The sequence below is a fragment of the Diceros bicornis genome, chromosome 2 (assembly GCF_020826845.1).
Source record: "Diceros bicornis minor isolate mBicDic1 chromosome 2, mDicBic1.mat.cur, whole genome shotgun sequence".
NCBI classification, from domain to species: Eukaryota; Metazoa; Chordata; class Mammalia; order Perissodactyla; family Rhinocerotidae; genus Diceros; species Diceros bicornis.
This window is the reverse complement of record NC_080741.1, coordinates 17,887,867-17,914,960: the sequence shown is the minus strand read 5'-3', so window position 1 is coordinate 17,914,960 and position 27,094 is coordinate 17,887,867. Positions and strand designations below refer to the sequence as shown.

At 50.6% G+C, this 27,094-nt stretch overlaps 1 protein-coding gene across 2 annotated transcripts in view; it reads right to left on the bottom strand.

The window, feature by feature from the left end:
- The window catches only part of KY (kyphoscoliosis peptidase), a 42,983-nt gene extending 17,212 nt beyond the window's left edge, over nucleotides 1–25,771 (bottom strand). The window contains exons 1-6 of one of the 2 annotated variants that reach the window (XM_058549114.1): nucleotides 25,636–25,771; nucleotides 22,322–22,384; nucleotides 18,452–18,514; nucleotides 6,737–6,811; nucleotides 4,873–4,935; nucleotides 1,837–1,919 (exon numbers count right to left, since the gene is read on the bottom strand). In XM_058549114.1, coding sequence (XP_058405097.1) covers nucleotides 1,837–1,919; nucleotides 4,873–4,935; nucleotides 6,737–6,811; nucleotides 18,452–18,514; nucleotides 22,322–22,384; nucleotides 25,636–25,771 — 483 coding nt within the window. The remainder of the gene's footprint in view (nucleotides 1–1,836; nucleotides 1,920–4,872; nucleotides 4,936–6,736; nucleotides 6,812–18,451; nucleotides 18,515–22,321; nucleotides 22,385–25,635) is intronic. The other variant, XM_058549124.1, reaches the window with a different exon arrangement.
- Nucleotides 25,772–27,094: the final 1,323 nt, after the last annotated feature.

Here is a 27,094-nt window from a genome sequence, read left to right as displayed (position 1 = left end):
CACCCTCCTCAGACTCTGGACACCCCTGCCCCTCCCTCACTCTCGCACATGACCCAGCCTCAGACTCCACGAGGCCCCAGCGGGACTTCCTTACTTCCTGCTCCCCATCCTTCTGCTCTCCCGCCTGCTCAGCCAGCTCCTGTCGGCCTGGAGTCCAGGCCCCCTGCCTCTGGAGGGCCTGCTCTTCCTCAGGCCGTGCCCTCGCTTGCCTGTGTCCTCCCCGCCCTTCTGTCCTGGCTTTCCCATCCCCGCCTGTGTGCTGTGTCCTTCAGAACGCCTCCAGTCTCTTTCTCAGGACGGGCCACATCTAACCCCCTCTTCTTTGCCAGGCCGCTGTGGGGTCTTCTCCCCACTCTCTCCTCCTTCACTCCCTGTTTGCATCTCAGCCCGCCGGAGTCTGGCTGAGGCCTCCAACCCTCCTCTGAACCGGCTCTCTGGCAGTAAGAAGTGCTTCAGTGCCGACAGAGTGAAAACAAGTCTGTCCCACCCTCGCTTGACCCAACTGCACGGCGCACGCTGTTGACCACGCCTGCCCTCCGGGAGCCCCTCCCCGCACCTTCCAGAACACCGATCCTTCCTGGCCTTGCCCAGCCTCTTTGGCGGCTCCAGGCCCTTCGGACCCCCTGTCCTGCCCTCCTCAAGATGACACCCACACTATGGCTTCAGCTCTTGGCTAAATCTGATGGCTCCTGAATCAGTGTTTCTGGCCCAGACCTTTCTAGGCTGGACACAGCTCCAGGCTCGGATATCCAGCTGCCCAGCGGCCATTTCCAGTGGATATCCACAGGCCCTAGAGCCCCCTAAACAAATTCACCGCCCACCTCCCCAACTTGCTCCTTCTCCCTTGCTCCTCGTGGTGAGGAACTGCCCTGCCCTCGCTCCGTTACTTAGTCCAGCAACCTGCGAGCCCCTCTCCTGCCTTCCACCTCACTCCACACACACTGGGGGCCGAGGCCTTCGCCTCTGCCTCCAGCTCAGTGTTGACCTTTCCGCTCCTCTCTGTTCTCAATGTCCCGGCTTATCCAGGTCACGCCTCCTCCTGCCAAGACAGCTGGATGCCCCTACACTGATGTCCCTGCCTCTAATCTGACTTTCTTGATTCCTGCTCCTATCCATCCACTCACCAATTCAACAAACAAGGTTCCTGAGCACCTACTACATGCCAACCACAGGGTGGTCTTTCTAAAAGTAGATAATCTCCCTGCTTACCCTCCTAGGATGGCTCACTCTGACGTCAGCTATGGCTCTAGCCCCTCGGCCACTCCTATCAGACTGTGTGGGCAGGCTCCTGCCTGGCTCCCAGGACGCCAGTGTGTCCCTAGTGCTTCAGCTCTTGTAGTTGCCTCCCCCACAAGATGTGCCCTGGCCCAGAGGAGTGAGAGCTTGGAGCCCACGTGCTCCAGTGGTGAGCACGGCTGTGGTCACAGTGGGGGCTGCCCATCTATGTCCATGGCCCTCCCCCATCCTCATGCTCCCTTCTTTCATGGGCTGGGGCTGGCATGGCTCAGCAGCAGCAATGACCAAATGGGCAGGGGAGGGCAGGATAGGGCTTGTCAGAGGGGCCTGCCAATGGGGCAGCTGCAGGGTGTGTAGCCCGGGGTAGGAGCATCAGGATCATGGGTGGGGTAGGGGGATGGAGTAGCCTTCGGTCCTGGGCAGGGGCCTCTGCCTTGGGCCTTCTGTCCCCCACCCACTCGCTGTGAAAGACACTCCCAGCCACCCCTCCCAGGGACTCAGGACACATTCAGGGGGCACCTGGGGAGAGGCTTTGCTACCCTGGCTCGGGAATTCCAACCACCCTGGGAGGACCCGTGGGCAGAGGGTCGGCTCTCCTACCTGTGAGGCATAGGTGTCCAGTTTCTCAAACTGCCGCAGGTCCAGAGGCATGGATTTCAGGCTGGACCGATCCCAGGGGTAGGCTGGAAACACAAATTGTCAACTGCTGAGACCTGCCGGCAAGGGCTGCCTGGCTCAGGCCTTGCTGTCTTTTTGAGGAGCTACGACTGCTTGACCTTCAACATGATTCTCAAAGCCTGGAACACTGCTCTCAGAGCTCTACCTCCTAGAGGGTTCCTTGGTTGCGTTGGTTTCGGAACTATGGCAATTCCTCCAGTCCTCTTGGAGACTCATGGGGAACACGAACCTATTTGCAGCCCCAGGGGTAGGCAGTAAAGAGACTGGTCTCACTTCAATGAGCTCGTAGCCCCTAGACGGGTGGTGACAGAATCCCCTTCTCTCTACCATTGGGTTTTCTGCAGATTCCCTGTTAACTTTTCAGGAATGAGTGCTCTGTAGGAAGTGTCAAGGCAATGCTGCTAGCCCCTGAGGGGCTCAAGGCAGGACGGTCCTGCTATGGCCATGGTGCCTGGGGTGGAGGTGCCACAGAGCACCCTGGGGGTAGGTGGAGGGTGCGGTGGGGCCACGCCATATGGGATCCCGTTGGGGGAGGTGGGTTTGGCACCCAGACAGGCTTCCTCCCTTGCCCACGGTCAGCTGGGGATGGAACACCCCAAGAAAGCCAAGTGTGTACTGGCAACAGGTGCCCAAGGTACTGTGGGGAGGCCCCTGAGGGACGCTGGGCCTCAAAGTCATTCATCCAAGTTCAACCTTTCTCACAGGAAGCCTGGACACAGGACAGCCCCAGTCAGCTGCTGCAGGGCTAACTGACCAGTGGTCAGGCCAACAGATGGATGGACAGCCAACCTCTGTAGCCCAGAAGAGAGCCTGCGCTTTGCCAGGGTCTTTCTTATTCAAGGTCCCCTGAGCCAGGCTGACCAAAATCAAGCAAGCTGGGTGGGAGACAGGGAGGGGGTGAGAGGAGGATGGGGCCAAAGGGGACGATCCCCCGTCTCACGTGGACTCACCCACCTCTCAGCCTGCCATGTCAGGAGCCTCTGGGTGTTGGGTGAGTGAGGGGTGCTGGTGGGGCCCAGGGTAGGGCAGCAAGCCTAGGAGGAGCAGGGTGATGTGGGCAAGCGCCTGGTGGGGCTGCATGAGGCCCGGGTTCTAGTTGGGGCCAGACCTCCACCTCACTGGGGGGCACTGGAGCCAGACACTGGGCCTCAGGTGCACATCTATGGGGCTCCTGGGAGAGTGAATGAGATGGTGGATCACGTTGTAAGGTCGGCGTCACTCTGCTCTTGGGGGGGTGTGGGGTACAGGGTGGGGGTCCTCGGCAGGCAAGTGCAGAAGCAGAGGTATGAAGCCTCTGTGTCTAGTGGGGGGCTACAGCTGTATTTGTCCACATCCCCGAGGGTCTCTTACCTCCATGCTGCAGACTCTAGAGATGTGGTGAGAGGGTGGGGAGGAGTCACCACCAGCTCTGGCCCAAGCTGCTCCACAACCCTCTGGGAGTGTTGGATGAGGGGCAGTGCTGGCTGGTTAGGGAGCTGGCCCACGCTGGCCACTGAGGAGCTCCCTGCCCACAGTCAAGCACTTCCCCAATGTCCAAGGGCCCTTTCTGTTAGGAACCAGGCCTTCTTCCTTCTCAGCCTCAGACTGGGTTTGGCACATTCCCCACGGCCACCTCACTCTGCTCCCTCGCTCCCTGCTGACACACCCGGGGCAGGGGTGGTTGGTCCCTTTGACTGGAAGCCCCTGACTGGGTTCTTGCCACGTCACATGCTCTGACACATCCAGGATCTAAGGGCTGTTCTCTCTTGAGAAGGGGCAGGGTGTGCGGTGAACAGGCAGGCTGTGGCCTCACCTGGCAACCTAGCATTTTCTTTCTTCATTTTTCTGCTCCTTCTACAAGAACCAAGACCTTTCCTGGACTCCCCCAATCCTTTTGTCCTGTGCAGTCTTACACTGGAGCCCCCTTGAAGCCCAGCGCCATTGTGGCGCACCCATCGGGTGCCGGAGCTGGGACTTCTTGTCTCCTATCGTGTACATCACCATCAGTCCCTATCCTGTGTGGTCCCAGTGCAGCCCTGGCCCCGCCAGCCCCTCAGAGGGAGAGGCGACATGGCGGCAGGTCCTGCTGAGCTTCACTCTTCTCAGCGCCCCTCCCTCCGCAGAATCTGGGCCTGCCTTTCTCTGACAAGGGCCATCAGGGTGACCTAAGTGGATACGAAGCGGACCTACACAGTTAACAAGTTTCCGCTCAGTACAGCTCTGCAAATCAGGTCTCCCCTGACCCCATTTAGAAGAAGGATGGCATTTCTAAAATGGGACCGAAAACCTGATAAGTAGTTTTGCCTTTTCTTGGTTCCATGTTACAATATCTGAACATTAAAAATACCTATAATGATTTATGCCTCATTAAATTCACCTTCTGAGCAGATTATGTAAGATCCAAATATGATTTTGCGTAAGTACATTTAATATACTAGTGGCATTAACTAAAATTATTCTAATTTTAAAGCAAAACAAAGGGAAGAAGTGCCAAGTTGCACCAAGCCTTAGATGCTATCTGGTCTACTGAGGGGGAAACTGGGGCCCAGGGAAGGCAAGTGAGGGACAAAGGCAGGATTTGAACCGAGGCCGTCTATCATCCCATTCAGGGTTTCTTCCTCTGCCCTGCTCTGCTTATTGACAAGCCTCCTACCTTACAGATGTTTGGCATTGCATTTAAAGTTAACACAATTCTGGATTCTGTTCTCAATATGTTTCCTGAAGTGGGATGCACTGTTATGAGTTTATGCTTTAGCTTTGGGATCCCATCTGGTGTGTGAGCTTTTCACTTCTCCACCTGTGTCCATGGCAGACATTGCTAATCAATCATGATACTCCTCTCTGCTGAGCCCCAAGGCAGCCCCAGAATCTCAGCACAGTGCCCCAGGGAGCCATTTCCAATTGACCAGAGATTGGCCCATGAGGCTAAACCAATTCTCCATCTCAGAGAACAGCTCTGGAGAAGGCTCTGTGACTTACCATGGGCATCTTTCCCTCCAGGCTGCCGGGGTCTTGTGTTTCCATTTTTATCACCTTGTAAACCTACAATATCCCAAAGGTCAGAAGTAGAGACTCTTCAGAAGAAATAGAAATGTAAGCACAGATGATTCTCTATGTGGTGATCCTTGCTTCTGACCCCTCCTCCTCACTCTCCTTCTCACTGCCTTCTTGCTCCCGTCCCCACCCCACACTGAACTGTTGCTGCAACTGCCCTGGGCTTCCTGGCGAGGCAGAGGGAGGACGGGGACCCAAAGAGGGGATGACAAGAGAGAGACCTGCAGTCGTCAAGCAGAGGCGGAATTTGCTCCAACATCAACACTCTGGATTACTCAGCGGGCCCGCCCGGAGCCTGGTGCTCCTCCCCTCATCTGATCCTCCTGCCATCTTGGAACACAGCGGGGGATGCTGAGAGCACCAGCAAATTTCCCGCCAGATAACCCCGGACAAGAACTGACCGAGGGCAGACATGAAAGTGGGGAGAGGGGAAGGCAGCTTGTCTGGAGCTTGAAACTCAGAGAGGTCAAGTAATTATAAAATTATTCCTGGGGAAAGTTCAAGGGCAACCAAACCCTATAAATCCAGGACGGTTAACATCCTTAAGGCAGAATGGTCACCAATTGTTATTAGACTCCATGGGCAACAGGAAAGGAATTTTTCCTGCTGATTTGAAACCAGATTGGGAAGATGTGGGTCCCTGTTGGAACCAGGAGGAGTTAGGGAGTGGGGATGCTAAGGCAGGTTGTTTTATGCCCTTGAAGCCCACTACAGGCTGGAAATACAATAATGGAAGGTGGCAAAGGTATATAGGCCATTCTGAGGAACAACAGCTTTTGTTTCTTGCACCTACATTTTGATTCCATCTACATTCTTTGGTAGAGTGATGGGGGCTCAAAATAGTAGCTAGCATTTATTGTGTACTTACTATGCCTGGCTTGTGCTTTATGCTGACTATCTCAATGTCTTATGAAGGACATTGAATTGTTTTCCTCCTTTTATAGAAGAGGAAATTGAGGCCAAAAGAGAGGTTAAGCTACTTGCCCAAAGTCACAGATCTGAGCTCTGAACCTAGCTGGGTGACTCCCAGAGCCTACCCTCTCTACACTGCCCTCCTGAGAGGACTGACTGCCCTCCTGAGACCCTGACAGCTGAGGGCTGCAGGACTGGGCAGCCTTGGAGGAACTGCCTTGGCCCACTGAGTGGACACAGAGAAAGCCTGAGCCTTGGCTGTTCTGCAGCCTCTGCTCCTTGGCCGGCATTTCCCCAGGCCCTGTTTAGCCACAAGATGGACAGATGCAGGGAAATGACCAAGAAGGGAGTGGAGGAGACATCGTGGGCCTGGGTCTGGGCCAAGTACGGTGGTTAAGAGCACAGGCTTCAGTGGGATCTGGGTTCTGACCCTCTTCCTAGCTGGGTGACTTAGTTATTTCACCTCTCTGAGCCTCATTTTGCTGATCTAAAAAGTGAGGATAATATTGGTATGTATCAAAGGGGGTTAAAAAATTAATGAATATAAAATGCTTAGCACAGTGCATGCCACATTTTAGGCAGTCAATAAATGGTATCTAAAAACAACAACACTCTTGTGATGAAATTCACTTTTAGCTAAATGCCTTGTGTTACCCACGCCTAATTGCAGAGACTTAATAACAGTGGTTGTTGGGTATGGAGAAGAGAGTCTCTCAGGATGAAGCTGTCATACCTCTGCCTCTTTCCAGTGTGTAGGCCCAGGTCACTCCTCTCCTTCTCCCCGAAGATGCCCAGGCTAGGCTCTGGCCCTTCCAGCTGCCCCCAGTCCTCCCTGCCAGCCCTCCACACACAAGCAGCCCTGTACGTACGTACGTACGTTTAGCCAAGGAGAATTTCTTGAGCAGCTGGGGCATGGCATCTCGAGGGTGGACCTCCACAGTCAGCTGTGTCCCTGCAAAGGAATAGGATGTGATAATCTCAGCCTGATGCCGCCAGGAAAGGGTGCAATGTCTCGTGACAGATGTTTGAACAACAAAATCCAATTGGTTTTAGAACTTTCTTTCGAATATGCAAGTAATTATTATTTAAAAAAACAAAAAATAAGCAGAGAGTTTCCAGATCTGGGCAAGATGGAGTGAACATATTCCCTCTTGTCTCTCCCACAGAATGCAACTGTAAACCTTGGAAAGAATGCATGGGGCAATGAATTGAGGGCTCTGCAAAGCAAATGATGGAAGGGAAATTGGGGAAGAAGATTAGAATTGAAAACATCATCAAATTGGCCGTGAGTTTACCCTCCCCCTCTCCCTAGGATATTAGCTAAACTGGACTCCAAGGCAGCCCCAAAGCCAGAAGTGCACAATGAGTGCAGAAAAATAGTGCTCCAAGCGAAGCCCTTCCTTCTGGCCTGTGGAGAAAGGGAAGCTTTAAGAGTCAGAGATAGTGGAAGAAATCCCCTGTTGTTTTTTCTCCCCTTTTTTCTGTATGACTCAGCCCCCAGGAAATTCTGTTGTTGGCAGTGCAGCAATGATTTTGGTGCCAGGCAGGCACCTAAGTCTCTGAGGGAGGGTACCAGAGAAGCTATGATTCCTCAGAGTGGGGGCAAACACTCATTGTTTCTTCTCTCTCTCTGTCCTCCACTGATTGGCTCCAGATGCAGACACAGTTCTGAGAAGTGTCTGGCAGAGTGGGCAAACTAAAGCCCCAGCGTTTGGGCTGGAGGACCGGGAAGTGGGTTGTAAAAAGGAGGGAGCTCAAGAAAGCAATTCCATAAAGGTATGGATGAACTCCTGTGATCACCTCTGCATGGATGGATCTCATCTATGTTGTGCATGCATGATCTCATTGTAAACATCATATCACAGTCTTTGAGAACTAACTTATGGGGTAGACCAATGCCCACACTGGCCACTGAGTTGTGCACATCTGTACTCTATACAGAACAGATCTGTATAGCATTGCAAAGGCCACAATCCAAAATTACTCAGCATAGGAAGACCCAGGAAAATCTCAACTTGAAAAGGAAAAGATAATCAACAGATGCTAACTCCAGGAGACACAGAATTGGAATTATCAGACAAAGCCTTTAAAACAACTATAATAACCACACTCTAAAAAGTGAGGGCAAACAGTCTTACAATAAATGGAAAGATATAAAATATCAGCAAAAATTAGAGAATAAAGAAGAAACAAATGGAAATTTTAGAACTGAAAAATATAGTAGTTTAAAAAATTCTCTGGGTATGCTCAATAGCAAAATAGAGACAACAAAGGAAAAAGTCACTGAACTTGAAGAGAGAATAATAGAAATTATCCAATATGAACAACAGTGAGAAACAGTGAAAAGAGCCTCAGGGACCTGTGGGACAATACCTAAAGATCTAATGTTCATGTCATTGAGATCCCAGAAGGAGAGGAGAAATAGTGTGCAGAAAAAATATTTGAAGAAATAATGACAGAATAATCAATGAAACCAAAAGCTGGTTCTTTGAAAAAAATCAGTAAAATTGATAAACTTCTAACCAAAGTGACCAAAAAAAAAGAGGTAAGACACAAATCAGGAATCAAGACACCCATATCAGGAATGAAATGGGGGATATCACTATAGACCAGACCCTGTACATATTGAAGGAATAATACAAACAACTCTATGCACATAAATTCTGCAACTTAAATGAAACAGATCAATTCCTTGAAAGTTGCAAACTACAAGAACTCACTCAAAAAGTAGGTAACCTGAATATTCCTATCTCTGTTTTTAAAACTAAAGCTGTAGTTCAAAATAGCCCCAAAACAAACAAGCAAACAAAAGCCAGGCCCAGACGGTTTAACTGGCAATTTCTAACAAACATTCAAAAAGAAGTTACACCAATTTTTCACAAGATTATTCAGGAAACAGAAGAGTAGTGAACACTTCATGCCGCCATGTTATGAGGCCAGCATTAATATGATACCAAAACCAGAGAAAGGCAGTGTAAGAAAAAAACACTACAGAACAATAGCCCTCCTGACCACAAACACAAAAATCCTCAACAAGATGTTAGAAAATTAAGTCCAGCAACATAGTAAAAGAATAATACACCACAACCAAGTGTGGTTTATTTTGAGAATTCAAGTCTGGTTCTATATTTGAAAAATCAATGAATGTAATTCACAATATTAGCAAGCTAAAGAAGAAAAACCAGGTGATCATGTCAACTGATGCAGAAAAAGCATTTGACAAAATTTAACATCTGTTCATGATAAAATCTCTCAAGAAACTAGAAATAGAAGGGAACTACCTTAATCTGAAAAGGGGCATCTACCAGAAACCTATAGCCTAACAGCATATTTAATGGTGAAAAGCAGAATGCTTTCCCTCTAGGACTGGGAACAAGGCATGGATGTCTACTCTCCCTGCTCCTCGTCGACATTGTACTGGACGTCCAACCTAGTGCACTAAGACAAGGGAAAGAAATAAAAGTCATATAGATCAAAAAAGAAGAAATAAAACTCTCCTATTCACAGATGACATGTCTGTCTATATAGAAAATCCCAAGTAATTTACATAAGAAGTTCTGAGAACTAATAAGTAAATTTAGCATGGTCACAGGACAGAAGGTCAGCACCCTAAAATCAATTGTATTTATATTGGCAATAAATGATTGGAAATTGAATTTAAAAATTACTATTTTCCATAGCTCTAAAACATGAAATACTTAAGCGTAAATCTAAAAAAATTTCAGGAACTGTATGCTGAAAACTAAAACATATGATCAAACAAATTAAAGAAGCCTTAAATAAGTGGGGAGACATACCATGTTTATGAATTGGAAGGCTCAAGGTTATCAAGTTGGCAATTCTCCCTAAATTGATCTATACATTTAATGCAATTTCAATCAAACTCCTTAGAGGAATTTTGTAGATTGTAGACATAGGCAAGATGATTCTAAAATTTAGATGGAAAGATACAGCAACTAGAAGAGCCAAAACAAAACAACAAAAAAAGAGAGGACTCCAACTACCTGATTTTAAGATGTATTATAAAGCTGCAGTAATCACAACAATGTGATATTGACAAAGGGATAGTTACATAGATCAATGGAGTGTAATAAAGAGTTAAGAAATAGACCCACATAAATATGGCAAATTGATCTTTTACGAAAGTGCAAAGACAATCCAATTAGAACAAGGGTAAAAGAACAGATATTTCACTAAAGAAGAGATTACAGATGGCAAATAAGCACATGAAAAGATGTTCAACATTATTAGCCATTAGAAAAATGCACATTAAAAACCATAATGAGATATTGCATCTATTAGAAAAGTAATAATAAAAAATAGTGATATAATATGCTGACACAATGGTGGAGAAACTGGCTCTTTAATACATTGCTGGTAGGATTGTAAAATGGTTCAGCCACTCTGAAAAATAGTTTGGCAGTTTCTTATAAAACAAAACATATACTTAACATACAACCCAATAATTACACTTTTGGACTTTTATTCCAGAGAAACGAAAACTTATGTTCATACAAAAACCTATACACAAATGTTTATAGAAACTCTACTCATAGTCACCTAAACTGGAAACAACCTAAATGTCCTTCAATGGGTGAATGGGTAAATATCCTGTGGTACTTCCATATCAAGGAATATTTCTCAACAATACAAAGAAACTCTCAGGAATGATGGGAGGATGTGACTACAGAGTCCACACAAGAGGACTTTTGGGGTGACAGACTGCTCTGTATTCTGATTGTGGTGGTGGTTACATGAATCTATGCAGGTGTTAAAACTCAGAATTGCACACCAGGAAATGCAATTTTACTGTATGTTAATTTAAAATAAAATAAAAATTAAAAAAAACCCAACTGAACATAAAAACCCAAGCAGAATTAAAACAAAACAAAAACTTGGATGATACAGAAAGATATAAAATAAAAAGTGAACATCCTTTTTGTAACCTGCTTTCTTCACTAACTTCTTTACACATCAGCGAATATAGTCATGTTGTCATTTTAAATGGCTGCATAGTACTCTATTCTATAGATGGTTCATAATCCACATAAGCAATCTCTTTTTGCTGGATATTTAACTTTTCCGAAATGTTTTGGAATATTAAATATTATATATTCCACCACTGTTTATAAAATATTATAAAATTTTATAATATAAATTAAATAATATAATATATATTATAATATTATTATATATGTATAATAATATTATAATATAATATAATTATATAATATAATATATTATATATATTATATTATATATTATATTATATAATTATATTATATAATATAATTATTATATATGTATAATAATATTATAATATAATATAATATAAATTAAATATTATATATTCCACCACTGTTTATAAAATATTATAAACAGTGATGCAATGAACATTCTGATACACACCTCTTTACACACTTTTCAAATCAGTTCCTTTGAATCAAATTCTTAAATGTGGATCAAAGGGTATGGAAATTTTGAAGGCTTTTGTTAGATATTGGCAAATTTTTCTCATGAATGATTTTATAAGTTTAGATCACATCAACAGTGCAAGAGAATGCCCATTTTGCTCATTCTTGCTGTGTTTGACTGCAAAATTGACCACAATACTTTGTACTTCTTCCCAACAAGAGGTCTTTGGTGCCTTCCCTTGAATTTGGGCTGGCCTTATTACTTGGTTTTGCCAATTAGCACGTGGCAGAAGTGATGCTGAGCAAGCTCTGAGCCTAGGCCTCAAGAGACTTTGCAGCTTCTGCTCCCATTCTTGGGATTCTAACCACAACTGCCATGTGAATGAGCCCAGGCTAGCCTACTGGAGAATGAGAGACCACGTGGAGCAGAGTAGAGCCACCTCAGGTGAGGCCACCCTAGACCAGCTAGTTTCCAGCCAACCCACCAGCTGACCACAAACACATCAGCAAGCCCAGCCAAGACCGGAGATCAGTTGGGTGTGGCTCACACAAGAACCATCCAGCCAAGTTGTAGACTTGTGAGCTGGTGAATGCTTACTGTTTTAAGCCGTTGAGTTTTGGGATGGTTTGTAATGTAAAAATAGATCACTGATACACTCATTGACATTTAATTTGTATCAGTCCTTGAAATTTTTATCAATGAATAATGACATCTCGTTGTTTTTGTGTATTTCTTCAATTTTTAGTATAGTATTTTTTCATATATTTATTTGCAATTTAAAATTCTTATTTTGGGAATTGCCTGTTTTCTTATTGATGTATTATTTTTTCCTTACTGATTTTGTAAGAGCTCTTTTTATTAACCCTTTCCTCGCTAAACGTGTTACAATTATTTTTCACAAAATAACAATACTGACTTTCTTGTGTAGCTCATAAACTTGCTCTGCATGCCAAAAAGGATAAGTCTCACATTCTTCAATTTTAAAAGATACAACATGGCCTCCCGAGGCATTACTTTGAAGGGGTTAACATTCTTTTTGAGTGTAGTTCCAGCACATTAACTGTCAAAGAAAATCAGCTTGTGACTTTATAATTAAGACTTTCAGCATTCCAGAGTTCAAAGCATGATTCAGTTCTGGTCATAGGATGAGTGCTATCACCATTGGCAAATATTTCCTGTGTGTCTTCCCATGATGCATGAGGCATGGGCCTGTTCTCCTTTGCCTTTGCACTTTCTCCCCCTGCCACACTCTGAGGCATTTTTCAAAGTGGGTGCCAAGTGGTACTTGGCTGCAAGATACCTTCTGCAAAAAGTAGTTGAGAAACATACTCATTCTTCCCACTTTTGTGGGCTGTAATACACAATGCTCTGAGAAGTCCTGCAGCTAAGAAGTCTATTTGACCCAGTACTATTTTGTCAAACACAATTTGGAAAATGTTGGACTGGAACAATCTCCATAAGCTTCGAGAAGCTTTAAAACTGAACAACCTGTTGGTTTAGGGCTCAACAACAAATCTCTTCCCCAAACTCCTCATACCATCTAGGTACTTCCAACCACTCCCAATTCAGCCACGTCTCTTTGTCAATGAGCGAGCTGAAAAACGAAATGCTGTCAAAGCCCCTTCAAGGGTGGGTGCTGAGGCAGTCTCGCACTCAGAACGTGGCCCTGGCCTGGAAGCTCCACTCATCACCGTTTCTAAGCCCTCCTCTCCTTCCCGCACTTCTTCTTCTCTCTCCCCTCTCCGACAGGCGCCAATGTTCAATGTTCGCCTGAGTCCCACTTCCTGGCTCTTCCCCAGAGCAGTGCTGCTGATCGGCACTCCCTTGGGGAAAACGGCAAAACTCTCCGCCTCCCTGATCTGTGTGGGAGTGTGATTCCCGATCTCCTCAACAGGTCTGTAAGGGCACGTCTGGGAGGCTTCTCTGCTCCAGGAACTGGGCCTGGGAACGCTGTCTCCAGGTGAGCGGCATTCACAGTATAACTCCATGCTTCCTAAAGGCGTGGGGTGGTAAGAGCTTGCCATCTATGACATTCCTGTATCCAATAAAACTCTTAATTTAAGGAAAAAATTTAATTTGACCACTCTCCAATGATAAAGAGTGGAACATCATTTGGAGCAAAATTTAAAGTTAAGACCTAAACCCTAAGTACAGTCAGACACCATTACACTAATCTTAACAGTCGAGGCCAAACCCAAAGGAGGCCCTTCCTAGGACTTTCGGTCACCTGGCTGGCTCTCTCATCGCACCCTCCTCAGTTCTACCGGTTGTCACCCTAATAACACTTCTGAAGCTGCAGCTTTGGCTGTCTTAGTAAAAGTGTATTGGTGATTGATTTCTGCTACCCCTAAGTAGTGGCTCCCAGGCCCTTTTCCCAGATGCCATCAGCTCTGCTTCCTTTTCCTGCCTCTCAGAAATGGAGATGCAGTCCATGTGTGTACTGCCTCGGGCCTGCCTATTACCCAGTCAGGAGAGTTCTCCCGCTGACAGCTTCTCTCCAGGCCTCTTCAGGTTTGAATCAGGATTTGTCTAAAGGGCTAATTTGCTCAGAATACCTAATGCAGAGACGGCAAATACATTTCGTGTTGTTCATTAACCCTGACTGATTGGAAGTGGCTGCCTGGAGCGTTGATCAATTAGCAAAGACTGTCAGGTATGTGTGTGTGCATGAATGTGAGTGTGTGCGTGAGTGTGCACACAAGCGTGGGTGTATATATGTGTATAGGGGCTGTGGGATTCATGTCAGATATTTGCCATCATTGATTTAAGGGGTTCATTAATTCTTTCCATAACTGGCTGCCACATTTACAACCTGGATTCTTTGCCTTGGAATTTTTTCCTGCCGTAGCTGAGCGTAGGAAACTTCAGCTAAAGCGTTTGTAATTTAAAAACCCCCTTAAACAGCCCCTGGATAGGTGTTCAACAGAGACATGCTGTGGTTTCTGCCCAGGGCGTAGTAGTCAGCTTTCGTGCAGGAAGTAGTGAGCTCTGACATCCCAGGAACAGCAAGCTGTATGGTGACAGGGACAGTCCAGCTCCGGAGAACCCTCGTCGGGTACTGCCAGACACAGTGTGAAAGCCCTACTCAGCAGCTCTAGTGATGAGATGACAACTGAGTGTGCCAGGGCTCGGGGCTGAGACCACTGGGGCAGCAGCCGGCATGTGTGACGAAGGGTGTCTCTTGCAGCCCTGACTGACCCCAGCTTCCACTGGGCTCTCGAAAACACAGGGCCATTCATGATTCCTTCTGCAGAATGGAGCTCCACAGGGATGTCCCAGTTCTGGAAACATGGTGGTTTGAGTCTAGTGCATGCATGATCAATGAAGGCAGAGTGTCTGCATGGGGGTAAGAGCAGAGGAAGACCTGGCAAGATGGAAGCCTCAACAGAAAACTGACTCCTCACGAATAATTTTCGGGGTCTGAAGTCACAGGGGCTCCAGCGATCATTCTGCTCTCTTTCAACTCACACACCATTACAGATTAATCTCCCAAAGCCCCCTTCCACATGAGGATCCAAGATTCCAATGATCTTTTTGTCACCTATTGCGTAAGTCTACCATTGTGATAAAGTGAGGAGGAAGGGAAAAAGTTGAACCATTCTGGGCGACAAGTTCTGAAATCTTGGATTTCTTGTTGGGGGAGGTGTGGGAGGTGCGGCACCCAAATGGCCCCACCAGATTGGTCCCTGCCCTGTATGGAAGGAGGTGGTATGGGGGAGTAGTTAAGCTCCCTGGCTTTGGAAATGCACAGACCTGGGTTTAACTTCCAGACCTGGCACGTACTACCTGTGTAACTTCAGGCGAGTTACTAAAACCTCTCTGGGCCCCCTTTTCCTCATCTGTAAAACGGGGATAACCAACCACAGAGGTGATTGTGGGGATTAAATGAGGTGAACCACAAATGGGGCTTAGGTCAATGACTGGCCCACACCAAGTGTTCCCCTTGGGGCACTGTTATCATTGTGACATAAAGAGTTTCTGGGAAAGCTTCTCTGGGTGCTGGTGTGGTTCACAGAACTGAACTCATGAATTTCAACGCTTACTGGATGAGAAGGAGAGTGGCACAGGAAATAACGACGTCCCTGGTCACTATTATTAAAATAGTAGGATGTGGTTGCTTGGCGCTGGCCCCAACCTCAACAAGGCCAAATCTGAATTCTTCACACTCCTTCTCCAAACTGCTCCTCCTGCATCTCCCCATCTCCATCCTCAGCTCTCAAACCTTGACTCCTCTCTTTCTCTTATACCATAGAGCCACACATGGGAAAACCTCTCTTGCCTGGATTATCATGATGACTCCTAAGGGGCTTCTTGCTTCCCCTGTCGCCTTCTTGTGTTTATTCTCCACCCACTGGAGACTGTCATGTCTAAAACCATAACGGTTTCCGATCACGCTCAGGATAGAAGCCAGCATACTGAGGGTAGCATCACAGACCTTGCAAGATCTGCCCTGTGTCCTCTCTGACTCATCTCTACCCTCCCCACCTCGCTCACGCCCCTCCAGCCACAGTGACCTGCTCCCTGAACGCACCAGGCACGCTCCTGCCTCAGGCCCTCACGCCCAGTGCTCCCTCTGCTGGAAGCTCTTCCCTAGACAGCCACATGGCTTGCTCCTCATCTCCTCCCTTACTCAAATGTCACCTTCTCAGGAGGCCTTTCTAAACTACTCTATTTTAAATTGTCCCCTGTGGTAGGCTGAATAATGGCCCTTAGAGATATCCACATCCTAATCCCAGGAACCTGTGACTGTTACCTTATATAGCAAAGGGGATCTGCAGGGGCGATTAAGAATCTCCAGATAGGAAGATCAGCCTGGATTATCTGGGTGGCCCAATGTAATCACAAGGATGCTTACAAAAGAGAGGCAGAGGGAGATTCGACTACTTATATTGAGACAATGTGACAATGGAAGCAGAGACTAGAATGATGCAGCTACAAGTCAAGGAATGCCAGCAGCCTCTAGAAGCTGGAAGAGGCCAGCTTCTCAGGCAAGATTCTCCCTGAGATCCTCCAAAAGGAGCCGGCCCTGCTGACACTCTGACTTTAGCCCAGTGAAACTGATTTGGGACTTGCGGCCTCTGGAACTATTCAAGAGAATAAATTTGTGTTAAGCCACCAAGTTTGTGACAATTTGTTACAGCAGCCGTAGGAGACTAATACACATGTGTGTGCACACCCCCTCCCACCCTCTATTCTCCTTCCTGCTTCATTTTCTCCTCCAGCCTTGTCTGACACCCTGTATTTTCCTTGTTAGGGTGGTCCGTCTCCCTCACTGGGTGTCAGCTCCACAGGCACAGGAGCCTTTGCTGTTTTGTTCTCTGATGGATCCCCAGTGCCTGCATTAGGAGCTGCTTTTTGTGGAATGAATGGATGGGTGTCAGTGTGGACTCTGGCTAGGCCTCCAAAGAGGGGCAGCCCCTCCCTCGCTGTGGCCCCAGCTCCCACAGGAACCTGCCAGGCTGTCCCATCCCAACCTACAAAGGGCACCAGCCTGCTCGTAGGACGCCAAGGCCACCCTCCTTCCTGCCCTCTGGAAGCCTCAAATGCCGGGAGGTGGTCTGTGAGTGGTGTACGTGGGCTGGGGTGTGGTGTGCCAGGCGAGGCTCTGGTGACTGGCAGGCCCCATCCTGCCCCCATCCGCCTGGAATGCAGGGGATGCAGTACCTGTGGAGGTCTGGCAGGAGCACCCGGCTCGGGGACCGCAGCATCCCTGGTCTCAGCTTTCTCGTGCATAAACAGGGATAACTCCACGACCCCATCCAGGGTGTGGCCAGAACTAAGCGAGATAAGTGGTTGCTAATCCACTCTCATTTCAGTGAGATATCGCTTATTCTTGTTTTGTGACGAGCTGTGTGCTGCTAGTCCATTTCAGAGAAGCAGTGGGGCCTGGGCTTGTCCTTGTGGTGCTCAGGACAGGTGGCAGGTGGGCCCACCTAATGGGCTCTGGGGCCTGTCCTGGAGTCACATTCCCAGGGATTCTGGCCTAAAGGGATAAGGACCCAGATTGCAAGAAGAGGCAGCCGCCTCCCTGGTAACCCTCGCTGACAGGCCCCTCCTCACCACCTGCCAGTGCCTCTCCGTGGGATGCTGGGCTAGCCCATGTTTCAGAGAGCAAGTCCCCGTGAGGCTCCGAACCCTCCAGGGCCTCCAGAGACCTCCTATTTCTAGGAGCCACCACTGCTCCCTGGACATGATCAGACAATTTCTGAACAAGTTAGGACATCAGTGCTGAGGGCAATGGCGGTGAAATCTTAGGGCCAAGACTTTGAGAGCTCTCAGACACCGGGCCCTGAGTCTGTAGTGCGGAGCAGGAAACCAAGGCAAGGGTGAGGGGAGTGGGGAGTGGGGGGCGGGGGTCGCTAACCTGGCCTCACCTCCAGCTGTAGGTGTGAAGCCCTCCTGTCTCTACCCCGCCGTGTTCTCAGATCCGGTCAACTGCACAGTCACCATGGTGATGCCCCCACCTGCCCTCTCAGAGCCCCCAGAATCTGTCCCGGCAAAGTGACGATTCCCCAGGAAGGGCCCTTTCACTCCCCCTTGCTGAGTTAAACTCGTCCCTGGGTGGAAAGCCCTGGAAGGCTCAGTGTTGGGAGAAGAGGCCAGGGGACCACCATGACTCAGGAGTAGGGAAGGCCTGGACACGGTGAGCCAGCAGGGGGAGGCCAGGGTCCAGGGGCCGTGGCAGCAGAGCCGAAGGTTAACAGCTGAGGCCTTGGTGGCGGTTAGGGGATCAGATTGCCCCAGCTCTGCCTCCTGCTGGCCATGTGATCTTGGACACAGAACAACCTTTCCAAGCCTCAGTTTACTCAGGTATAAAATGAGAACAGTAAGAGCACCAATGATACGATTGTTGTGAAGCTTAATTTACATGAGAATAATCATGTGAACAGCCTGGCAGGGGGCCTGGCACATGGTTAGCACTCAACAAATGTCAGCCATAGTGATGACAACAAGGGTGATGATGACTCCAGTGGGTTCTGTGGCCCAAGGACTTTATTCCTCGATCCCACAACACCGTGCAGCCTCTCACTGTTTCCCATGGGACGGGGGAGAGGGAAAGGGGACTCCCACATCCACAGGCAGAGAGGACCCTGCTCCTGCAGTTGGCGCTCTGCACCGGCTGTCTCGGGCTCACAGCGGCGGGAGGAGAGGTCACGGGCAGTGTCGAATCCCTTACCTTGGTTGTCATAGGAAGTGATGATCTGGGTCTGTTGAGGATGCTGCTTCTCTGCCAGGTTGCCTATTTAAGGATGACAGAGAGACCTGCAATAACCACTGGGATCACAGGGGACTCTTCCCTGGGCAGAGCAGAGAACTGTGTGTGTTTGCAAAACAGGCAGGCTGGTGGGGGCCGAGCTCATCCCAGGCCTAGCCCAAACACGTGCACACACCCACAGCGTGCATAGCCGTGAATCAGCACCGTGACACATCTGAATGCAGAGGCAAACGCCTGAGAGCCCGTGTGCACACATCCTCACACCTCTCAGCGGATGCCAGCACAGGCTGGGTTTCTTCCCAAGAAGTCAAGGAAGCGTCCTGTGGGCTAAGTAACTGCAACTCTCGACTTTGGTGTCGCCAGGCGCAGTTTCCACAGCACACAGGGATGCCTCCCTGATCTTCCCACGTCTCTGTGGAGCGGGTTGGGAGGTCCCTGTCCCGATTATACAGCTGAAGAGCCTGCAGCTTGGACTGGTCACCTTTTTGCCAGGGAGGGTCAGACCTGGGACTTGAACTCCAAGTCTTCTGACTCCTAGCTCAGCCTCCTGCCTCCTGCTGAGAAGAATGGGTAGCCTGCCTCCTCCTGCAGCCTAGGAGTTGGGGTGACCTGCAGTTTGGTTCAGCTTCACAAACGTTTGCAGGGCACCCCCATGTGAAAGCTCTCTCTACACACTAGCGATATTTATGTCCCCAGGACACAGAGCGTCCTCAGAGCCTAGTGGGGTCAGGCTGCCGTGGAGAGATGCCCAGCTCCTGCCATAGGTCACCAAGGACCGGCAGGCTCACCTGCCCCTCTTGCGGGAGGCACCACCTTTCTACATCTCTCCCTTCACAGCTGCTACAGGGCTGGGCCTTGCTGAGGCTGCCCTTGAACCTCTGCTTCAGAGGGCTGGGAGGAGGGGCTGGGGAAGGGCCAGGGTTGTGGCAGCAGGAGGTTCCCACATCACTACCACTCTGGCCTGCCATCTTCGCCCCTGGCCTCCTGCTGGTCTTCAGAAAGGCTGCCCCTGGAAGTGACCACTGGGACCATGCCTGGGCCTAGAAACAAGCACGCCTCTGGGGCGCGGGCCTGACCAGGCTCCATTCAGATGACGTCCCCTGTGCACCCAGCCAGATCCGTAACTCAGTGCTTCCCATGCCTGGACCCACTCAGAAACCAGTCAAGGTGGGTGGGTAGGGCACTGAGCTGGGCTGGACTTGCAATCCACCCGGCCGGGTCCTGCCCTGGAGAAGCCCGCCTGCTCCAGCCTTCTCCTCTGAGCAGGCCCAGCCAGGCCCCTTAGCCCCCAAGCCACCGTTGGTGGGTCGGCCAGGGGCCAGGTCCACTGAGCACTCAGCTGGGTGCGCCAAGCCAGGGTGATGTGGTATGCAGGGTTGGAGCTCCAGGCCAGACTCAGGCGAGGACAAGGAGGCCGCCTCCTGCGGGCACAGCTGGCTGCTACTCTGCTCAGCTGGCCGAGGGAGGAAACAGGATCTGGGAAGGGAATCCTCAAGGAGGGTGATTGGCTGGCATAGCTGCTGTGGGGTATTTATAGTCAGGGCTGCACAATTGGTTTCCCTGTAGCTGTGGGGTGTCAGTCCCTTTGCTGCTAGGCAGACTTCGGCCAGGACCACGGAAAGCAGCCAATCACAGCAGGGGCAGCCTGTTGCCGGGCAAGCTAGTGGGGGTGGCTGGGCCCAAACACCTGCTGCTTGGAAAAGTCTGGAGCGCTCCAGGCTCCCCCTCCCTGCCAACACCCCAGTCCAAGGAGTGCGCAGGCAGCAAGAGGGGGGACATGTGCCCTTTTGGATCAATGCCATGTTCAGCCACATTTGTGCACACTCCATTAGCACAAGCCATCAGCTGCTTCCTTCTCAGAGGAGAGCCATGCAGTTTCCAGGGCTGGGCGGCCTGTGGGTTACCAGGGCTGGGTGCCTTGGGCACCAGCAAAGTGAGCATGTACCCAGAATCTCACCATCAGAAACACAGAAAGAAGCTGTAATCTTAATTTCTGTGTGCATGCAAACATGCCATTAGAAAAAAAAAATAACATTTTACTTTAAATTACATATATTGGTGGAGTGGTGGAACCATCATCTTTTCCAGGCTCAAGGCCTCTGTAGAGCCTCTCTCCAGCCCTGCATTTACCCGAAACTCGCAGTTCTCGGGTGGTTTTACAAGAACTACTTTAATCATCCTCTTTATCGCCTGCACATTGCACTAAGACTCACTTCATATCTTCTAGAAGAGTCTTGTAAGTCTTGTAATAGTTACTCTGTCCCTTTGTGTTTTGTTGTATTTTTCTACTAACTTTCCCCCAAACCAGAACCCTAAAGATAGTAAAAATAGGATGAACTCAGTGTATTTCTACCCTCTTCTGATGTAACAACACGCCTGAGAAGCCATAAGATGGAAGTCAGATAACTCAGGCGGGTAGGAGAGCTGCCACAAACGAAGATGCTGCATCTCTCTCCTTCCGTCTCGGCCCACTCGCCAGCTCACCCACGCACACACTGGCCGAGCACGCCTGCCTGCATGGGCTGCTGTGCATCTCTGCAGCTGACAGGTCTCTGGAGGCCTGATTCTTATTATAATTCTCACCAGCCCGCAGCAGAGTTTCACTAACTTTGGCATCTGCTTCAGTAGAGCTGGGGCTGGGGCATCTACCATCTGAGGGTCCTGATAGCAGGGTTAACAAAGCTGTCCTGCCCACGCACGCCTGTCAGCCAGGACTCAGAGGGGTGGTCCTCCAGGGGGTGTCTTGAGGATGACTCGTCCCCATGCACAAGGCGGGACACACTTGGGCAAGCTCTTCACTTCCAAGGTGTCGAGACTTGAGTGCAGTGAATGGACCCACAAGGGCAGGGATTCCTGACTGTCTTGTTCACTGTTTCATCCCCAACAATTAGAACCCTGCCCACACAAAGTAATCACCGTAGACCTTTACTGAGGGAATGAATGAATGAATTAACTTTAGAACATCATCCTTCCCTTTCACTACTGTCAGAAGGATGGCAGAGCATAGCTGTTTGGTCTTGTTCAATTGCCGTCCTGTTTCCCCTTTTATCAGGGTCATGGGGGTGGTTCCTTCACACTGGCATTAAGTGAGTCAGTCGTCTGATCAGGGGTCTGACTGAGCCCCCTACTGGGCCCTGGGAGGGGAGGTCTGATTCTTATTAGAACCCTCACATGCCCACAGTGCGGTGTCCCTGATGTTTGTTCCCGGCGGCTGAGCTAGTGAATCTCTGAAGGGCACAGAATACGGGCCAGTATGGTCGGTCCATGCACAGCATGCCCAGAGGGATCTTGGGCCTGCAGGGCAAAAGACGCCTGGCACCAGCAAGAGGAGGCTTTGGAAGCTGACTTCTCTCAGATCTTATTGTATTGTCGGTCCCGGGCCAGCAGGAAGCCACAGAACCCTCGACTGGCATCTCCCCAGGCCTTGAGTAATATGGTTCCCAGGCAGGCCGCTTCCTCTCTGCTTGGAAAAATTTTCAAAAGATGGATGCCTGCATGACGTGAGCAGCCCCACCCCCCGGGGGAACACACCCAAACCTCACCCACCCAAGTGATGCAAGTTCTTTCCTACAGCTTGGCCAGCGAACAAGTGGGTGCTCAAACTTCCAGCATTGCTCCCCCCGCAACAGCCTCCGGGACCTGATGCCAGGGAAAACTTTCCAGGGTCACAGTGGCCCCAGAGGCCTGGCTGAGTCACAAGCAGCCACTTTCTGGGTGGTTAGATGTCTAGAGCTAGTCTTCAGACAAGTGAAAGCCAATGCTTCCAGTCATTTTCCAATGAGCTGAATTCCAGAGATCAAAAGGAAAATGCAATGAAAAGAGAGAATTTACCGTGCAGGTCGATTTCTTCCAATTTCTGCCATCTCCGGATTCCGTTTCCAATGCCTTGGAGCCCTGAGAAACGACAAGGCCCGGGGTGAGGCTCTCTGTGGGGAAGAGACCCAGTCCGAGCGAGTGATGAGCCAGTTGTAAATGGTGGAAGGGGGGCTGGTGGAGCCTGGCTCTCTAGGGATCCGAGGGAGGCTGCCCGTGAATGAGATGCGCTTGGGGGAATGAACCCTCAACATTTAAAACCTTTTTTAAAAATATTAAAACAGTAGTTTTCAAGGGTGGTGGGGTCAGTTATCAGGATCATTCAGGGAGAATTTCCACAATATCGATGGCCGTTTTTCACTCCCACATCTCCACTGCATAAATATGGAAGTATTATTGTAGAAGACATTTGCCATTCACTTTACCTGCCTATTTCTGTATGTGGGAATCTCCCACTTTTAGAGTCTTGAAGTGGGATGGGGGGTGGGCAAAGACTGCCTATCTTTATGGGAACTGAAAGTGATAGCTGCCTGCTCTCCCAGCTTCCCTTGCAGCTAGAGCATGGACATATGTGGCCCATGCATGGCCAATCAGAAGCACCTGTATCCAATTCTGTCTTGGGACCTTGGTGATGCAACAGGGAAGGGAATAGAAGCACTCTCTCTCTCTTTCTCTCTCTCTGGTGGCGGCTGGAAGTGGTGGCTGCAAGGTCGAGTTCCTGGCACAGAACTGGCATACGTTCTGGCAGCGTGAGTAGCTGCAATAAAATCAAGTTCCTGGCATGGAAGGAGCATCGAGTGCTCCTTGGTGGCAGTGGGGGTTTCCTCACCAGACCAGCTCTGCTGTGCAGCTCATGGCACTGTTCCTGGAAGCTCAGCCTAGAGACTGGTTCTCCAGCCCTTTCAACCACTCCAAGGCCCCCATCCCTTCTTGGCACCCTTCTTTTCTGCAGACTCCTTCACAGTCAGTGTCTGGGGCTTCCCACTTGAAACCCTCACCAACACACTGATGGAGTAGAATGCACATCGACTTGGGGGATAAAACCTAAGACCTTGAAGCTCCTTCAGACTTGGTGTAGGCAGCTTAGGCTACCTCCTCCACGGCCAGGGGAAGACATGATAGGAGTGGAGGGCCTCCAGGCACGTTTTTGAGAAGCCCTGCCCTAAGGAAATGATTGGGGAAATGCTAGGGCCCTAGAGGAAAGGGGAGGGGGCATCGCTGGCCTTGCAGCCCAAATCTCTGTGCACACACTCCTTGCCTCCCTGTTCCTCTGACTCTTTTCCGCCACAAGGACACAGTAGAAGAGCCAGTTGGTCACATCTTCACTCAGTCCTCTGTATAATGACAGTAACTGAGCTTCACTCTTCTGACGTGGAGCTCAGGCCCTCCTTTGTAGAGCCGAGGAAGATTCACTCCCCATTGAGGACCTGGAGCGGGAAGGAGACAGGAGGAGACGCCTGCAAGTGGCTGTGGGTGTCTTTTGGATTTTGTGCCTTGACAGGAAGCCTTGGAACAAGCTGGTCGTGTTCAGTGTTTCCCCCTCTTAGGCTGCGTCCCAAGGAGTGGGCCCGCAAGCTGGCTTAGCCAGGGGTCCCCTGGACGTCAGCACTGCCCAGAAGGCCTTGGAGGCCATGCACCGTCCCTCTTCTCTGCTCCAGTGCACAGCTGTCTGTGAATCAGTGACGCAGGTCTCTCCACTGCCACAGTGTTTGGGAGAAATGTCCATCAGGAAAATATTTGGAGAAAAATATCAACAGAAAAAGCTCAGCAACTTTCCCTGAATCACGGTCACGAGTGTGAAGTGCTTTGGTCTGGAGTCATGAAGGGTTTATCCTAGGTGTTGTACACTTCTCGGAGCAGTCCCCACCTCTGGTATTTCCGGGGCTTCTCTGTGTTCTTTGTCCTCTCTTTCTAGTGTCAGAGCCTTTAGGAGAGACGTGGTCAGATGGGGACAGGGAGGTGGGGACTTGGGGGCTGACGCGGAGCTGGGCCTCCTGGGGCTCCTCTGGCCTGGCCACATATGGGGAAGGCCTTCTGGACTGCGTGCGTGCAGCAGGAGCACCCTCGTTTCTCTCAAGGAGTCAATGGCCTCTGCCAATCTCCTCACTAAAATACCCCGGGCGGGCCATTTTCCCTTCTTCCAGCAGTAGCCCTGAGAACTAAAGAACCAACGAACCCAAACAACTTCTGGCCCCCAAATCCCTCCAGAGACTAGTGTACCGCACACACTCTCAGCTTTCCAGAACCTATTTCTTTCCCCTGCCCGCCTCCCCCAAGAGGTCACCAGGAGCTATGTCGCAGCTCTAGCCTGTGTGGCTGGTGGGGGCAAAGACATCCACGGCACCACTGCTTCAGGGGGCCAGGTGGAAGGGGGATGTTCAATGTGCACGGGGGCTCTGGGGACGGAAAAGCCTGGAGCAGACTCCAAGGACCTCAGGAGCTGGAGGGGAGGTGGGTGGCAGAAGTCATTTTACTACCTGGCCTGTCAATAATCACCCCCAAAGAACTAGTGCACAGTCTGGTGCACTCCCACACCAAACTTGGCCTGGGCTCCTGAGAGCTTCTTCAGAGACCCAGGAGGATCCCAGACGTTGGAGGGGCTTATTTACCCTCTATATCATCCATCTGTGCTCTCTTCATGTGCCCTCTTCTCAGGAGAATACAGAGGCCTGGGTCCTACTTTCCACAATCGCTCCATAAATAGTCACTTTATTTTACCCTTCTACCCTTCTCCAGAAACTCCGCAGGACAAGTAAAATTAATAGATAAGTGCAAGCGGGGAGAGCAGATTTCAACCTGCCCAAGCCCGTATGCCTTTTACACCTTTTATGCCTTCTACTGGAGGAGGCTGGGAGAGGGCTCGAGAACGGGGAAACTGAGGCCATGAGCTGTGCAAAGACACCAAGGGAGCTCCCCATCTCCAAGTCTGACTCAGCACACAGATTCCTCCGGGTTCCCTGTGCCCTGCACTGTGCAGTGTGGGGAGCAGGACTCGGCCACCCAGGGCTCAGTCCTGAGGCTCTGGCTCCCTTCCTCCAGGGTATCTTCCAACCCTAATCTGCACCTTTCAGAGAGTCTGTAAGGAAACTGACTCCCCGGGGTGACGGAAGCACCCACAGGCCTGCACGGGGAGTCAACCCGGGGCAATCACGGGGCTGCGCGTTGCCACGGGACGCCAGAGCCACAGCGCGGAGGCGGAGGCAGCCATGGGGAGAGGGTCGGTCTCGCTGACCTCGTTCGGGAGCGCGTGGGGCGCCCCCCGGCGGGCAGGCCCTGGGGCGAGGAGGCCGAGGTGCCCGGGGGTCCGGGGGCCCAGGCCTGGCGCGCTTTACCTCCTCTGCGCTGGAGCAGCGCGCCCGGGTCCGCCTGCCGGTCCGAGTGCGCGCCCTGCGCGGCGCGCCGCTTCTCCGAGTGCACGATCAGCAGCATGTCGATGGACACGGCGTTGCTGTCCTTCTTCAGCTCCATAGTGCCGCCTCGCTCCAGGCCGGCGCGCCGCGGCCGCTCGTGAGGCTGCCTGCGCTGCAAATGGCCCTGTGCGCGCCGCTGCCCGGCGCGGGAGACGGCGAGGGCGCGGGAGAGGGCGCTCCCCCGCCACCGAGCCGCTGGGCGCCGCGTTTCGCTGACTCTGCCAAACACGCCATTAGGGCCCGCCCGGGAGGGCGCTACCCTAATGAAGCGGCTCTAAGTCACCTTTGAAAGGAAATCCCCCGCCGAGCCCCGACCTGCACGCAGGCCGCAGCCGGCAGAGGCTCCAGAGCCTCCCTGCTTGCGTCCCCGGCCTTCTGCCCCGTGCGCTTGAAGCACCCGGGCTCCAGGCTGCTCTCCGGCTGGCCCTCAGGGCGCTGCCTCATCCCTGCGATCTCTGAGCGGTTCCTGAAAGGGTCCGGAGCAGACCTCCTGCGAAAGCCACGGCAAATACAGAAATCGCACAGCACTGTCAACAGTAAGAGGCAGTTCAGGAAAAGGAAAAACAGCACGCGGCTCCAGATTGAATTGCAAGGGATGGAGAAATTGGCCAGGTTTTGGCCTTGGTCCCGCTCCTTCCCCAGGTGGATTTTCGAGGTCGACAGCTCCCTCTGTAAGAGGGACATAGGTGGGGCGTTGGGGTCAAGACCTCCACACCCCATTATGGCCCCACCAGAACCTGGAACATGCTACTGGGCATCAACCTAACGGTCCTCTCTGGCCTGAAGTGAAAGTCTTAACATCTCTATCCCTTCTAGAAGCCTGGCTCTTGCCTGATGGGGAAGGGGGGAGGGACAGAGGAGGAAGCTGGGTGCAGGGAGCAGCCTGCTTGCTGCCATCAGGGAGCTGGACCTGAGAGCCCATCTATTTTTAGCTACAGCAGCAGCAGGGCCTTTGGCTCTAGATCTCAGGAGTGTTTATAGAGGCATCTGCCTGGTAGCTCTTGGCACAGTGAGTGCACCTGGCTGGGGCCAGTCCCCTAACTTGAGTTTCCACCATTAATAAACACCGTGCACATGGAGGCCTTTGCTCTGGAACCCTCCTCACTGTGGAGTGGAGTGACCTCACTTTGCAGCATGGCCTCTGAGTGCTCCCACCTTCTCCTTGGAGGCAGACTGTGTGGCATGGCCTGGGTTCCAGTCCCAGCTCTGCCACTTGATGCCCGTGTGACCTTGGACAAGCCATTTCCCCTCCACTGTCTCACCTTTATCATGAGCATCATATGAATTCTCCCAGGGCTGTTGTGAGAATGACACACACACAAGGTGCCTGGTACATAGTAAGTGGTCTCCAAATGGTAGCTGTCATTCTTACCTCATTTTA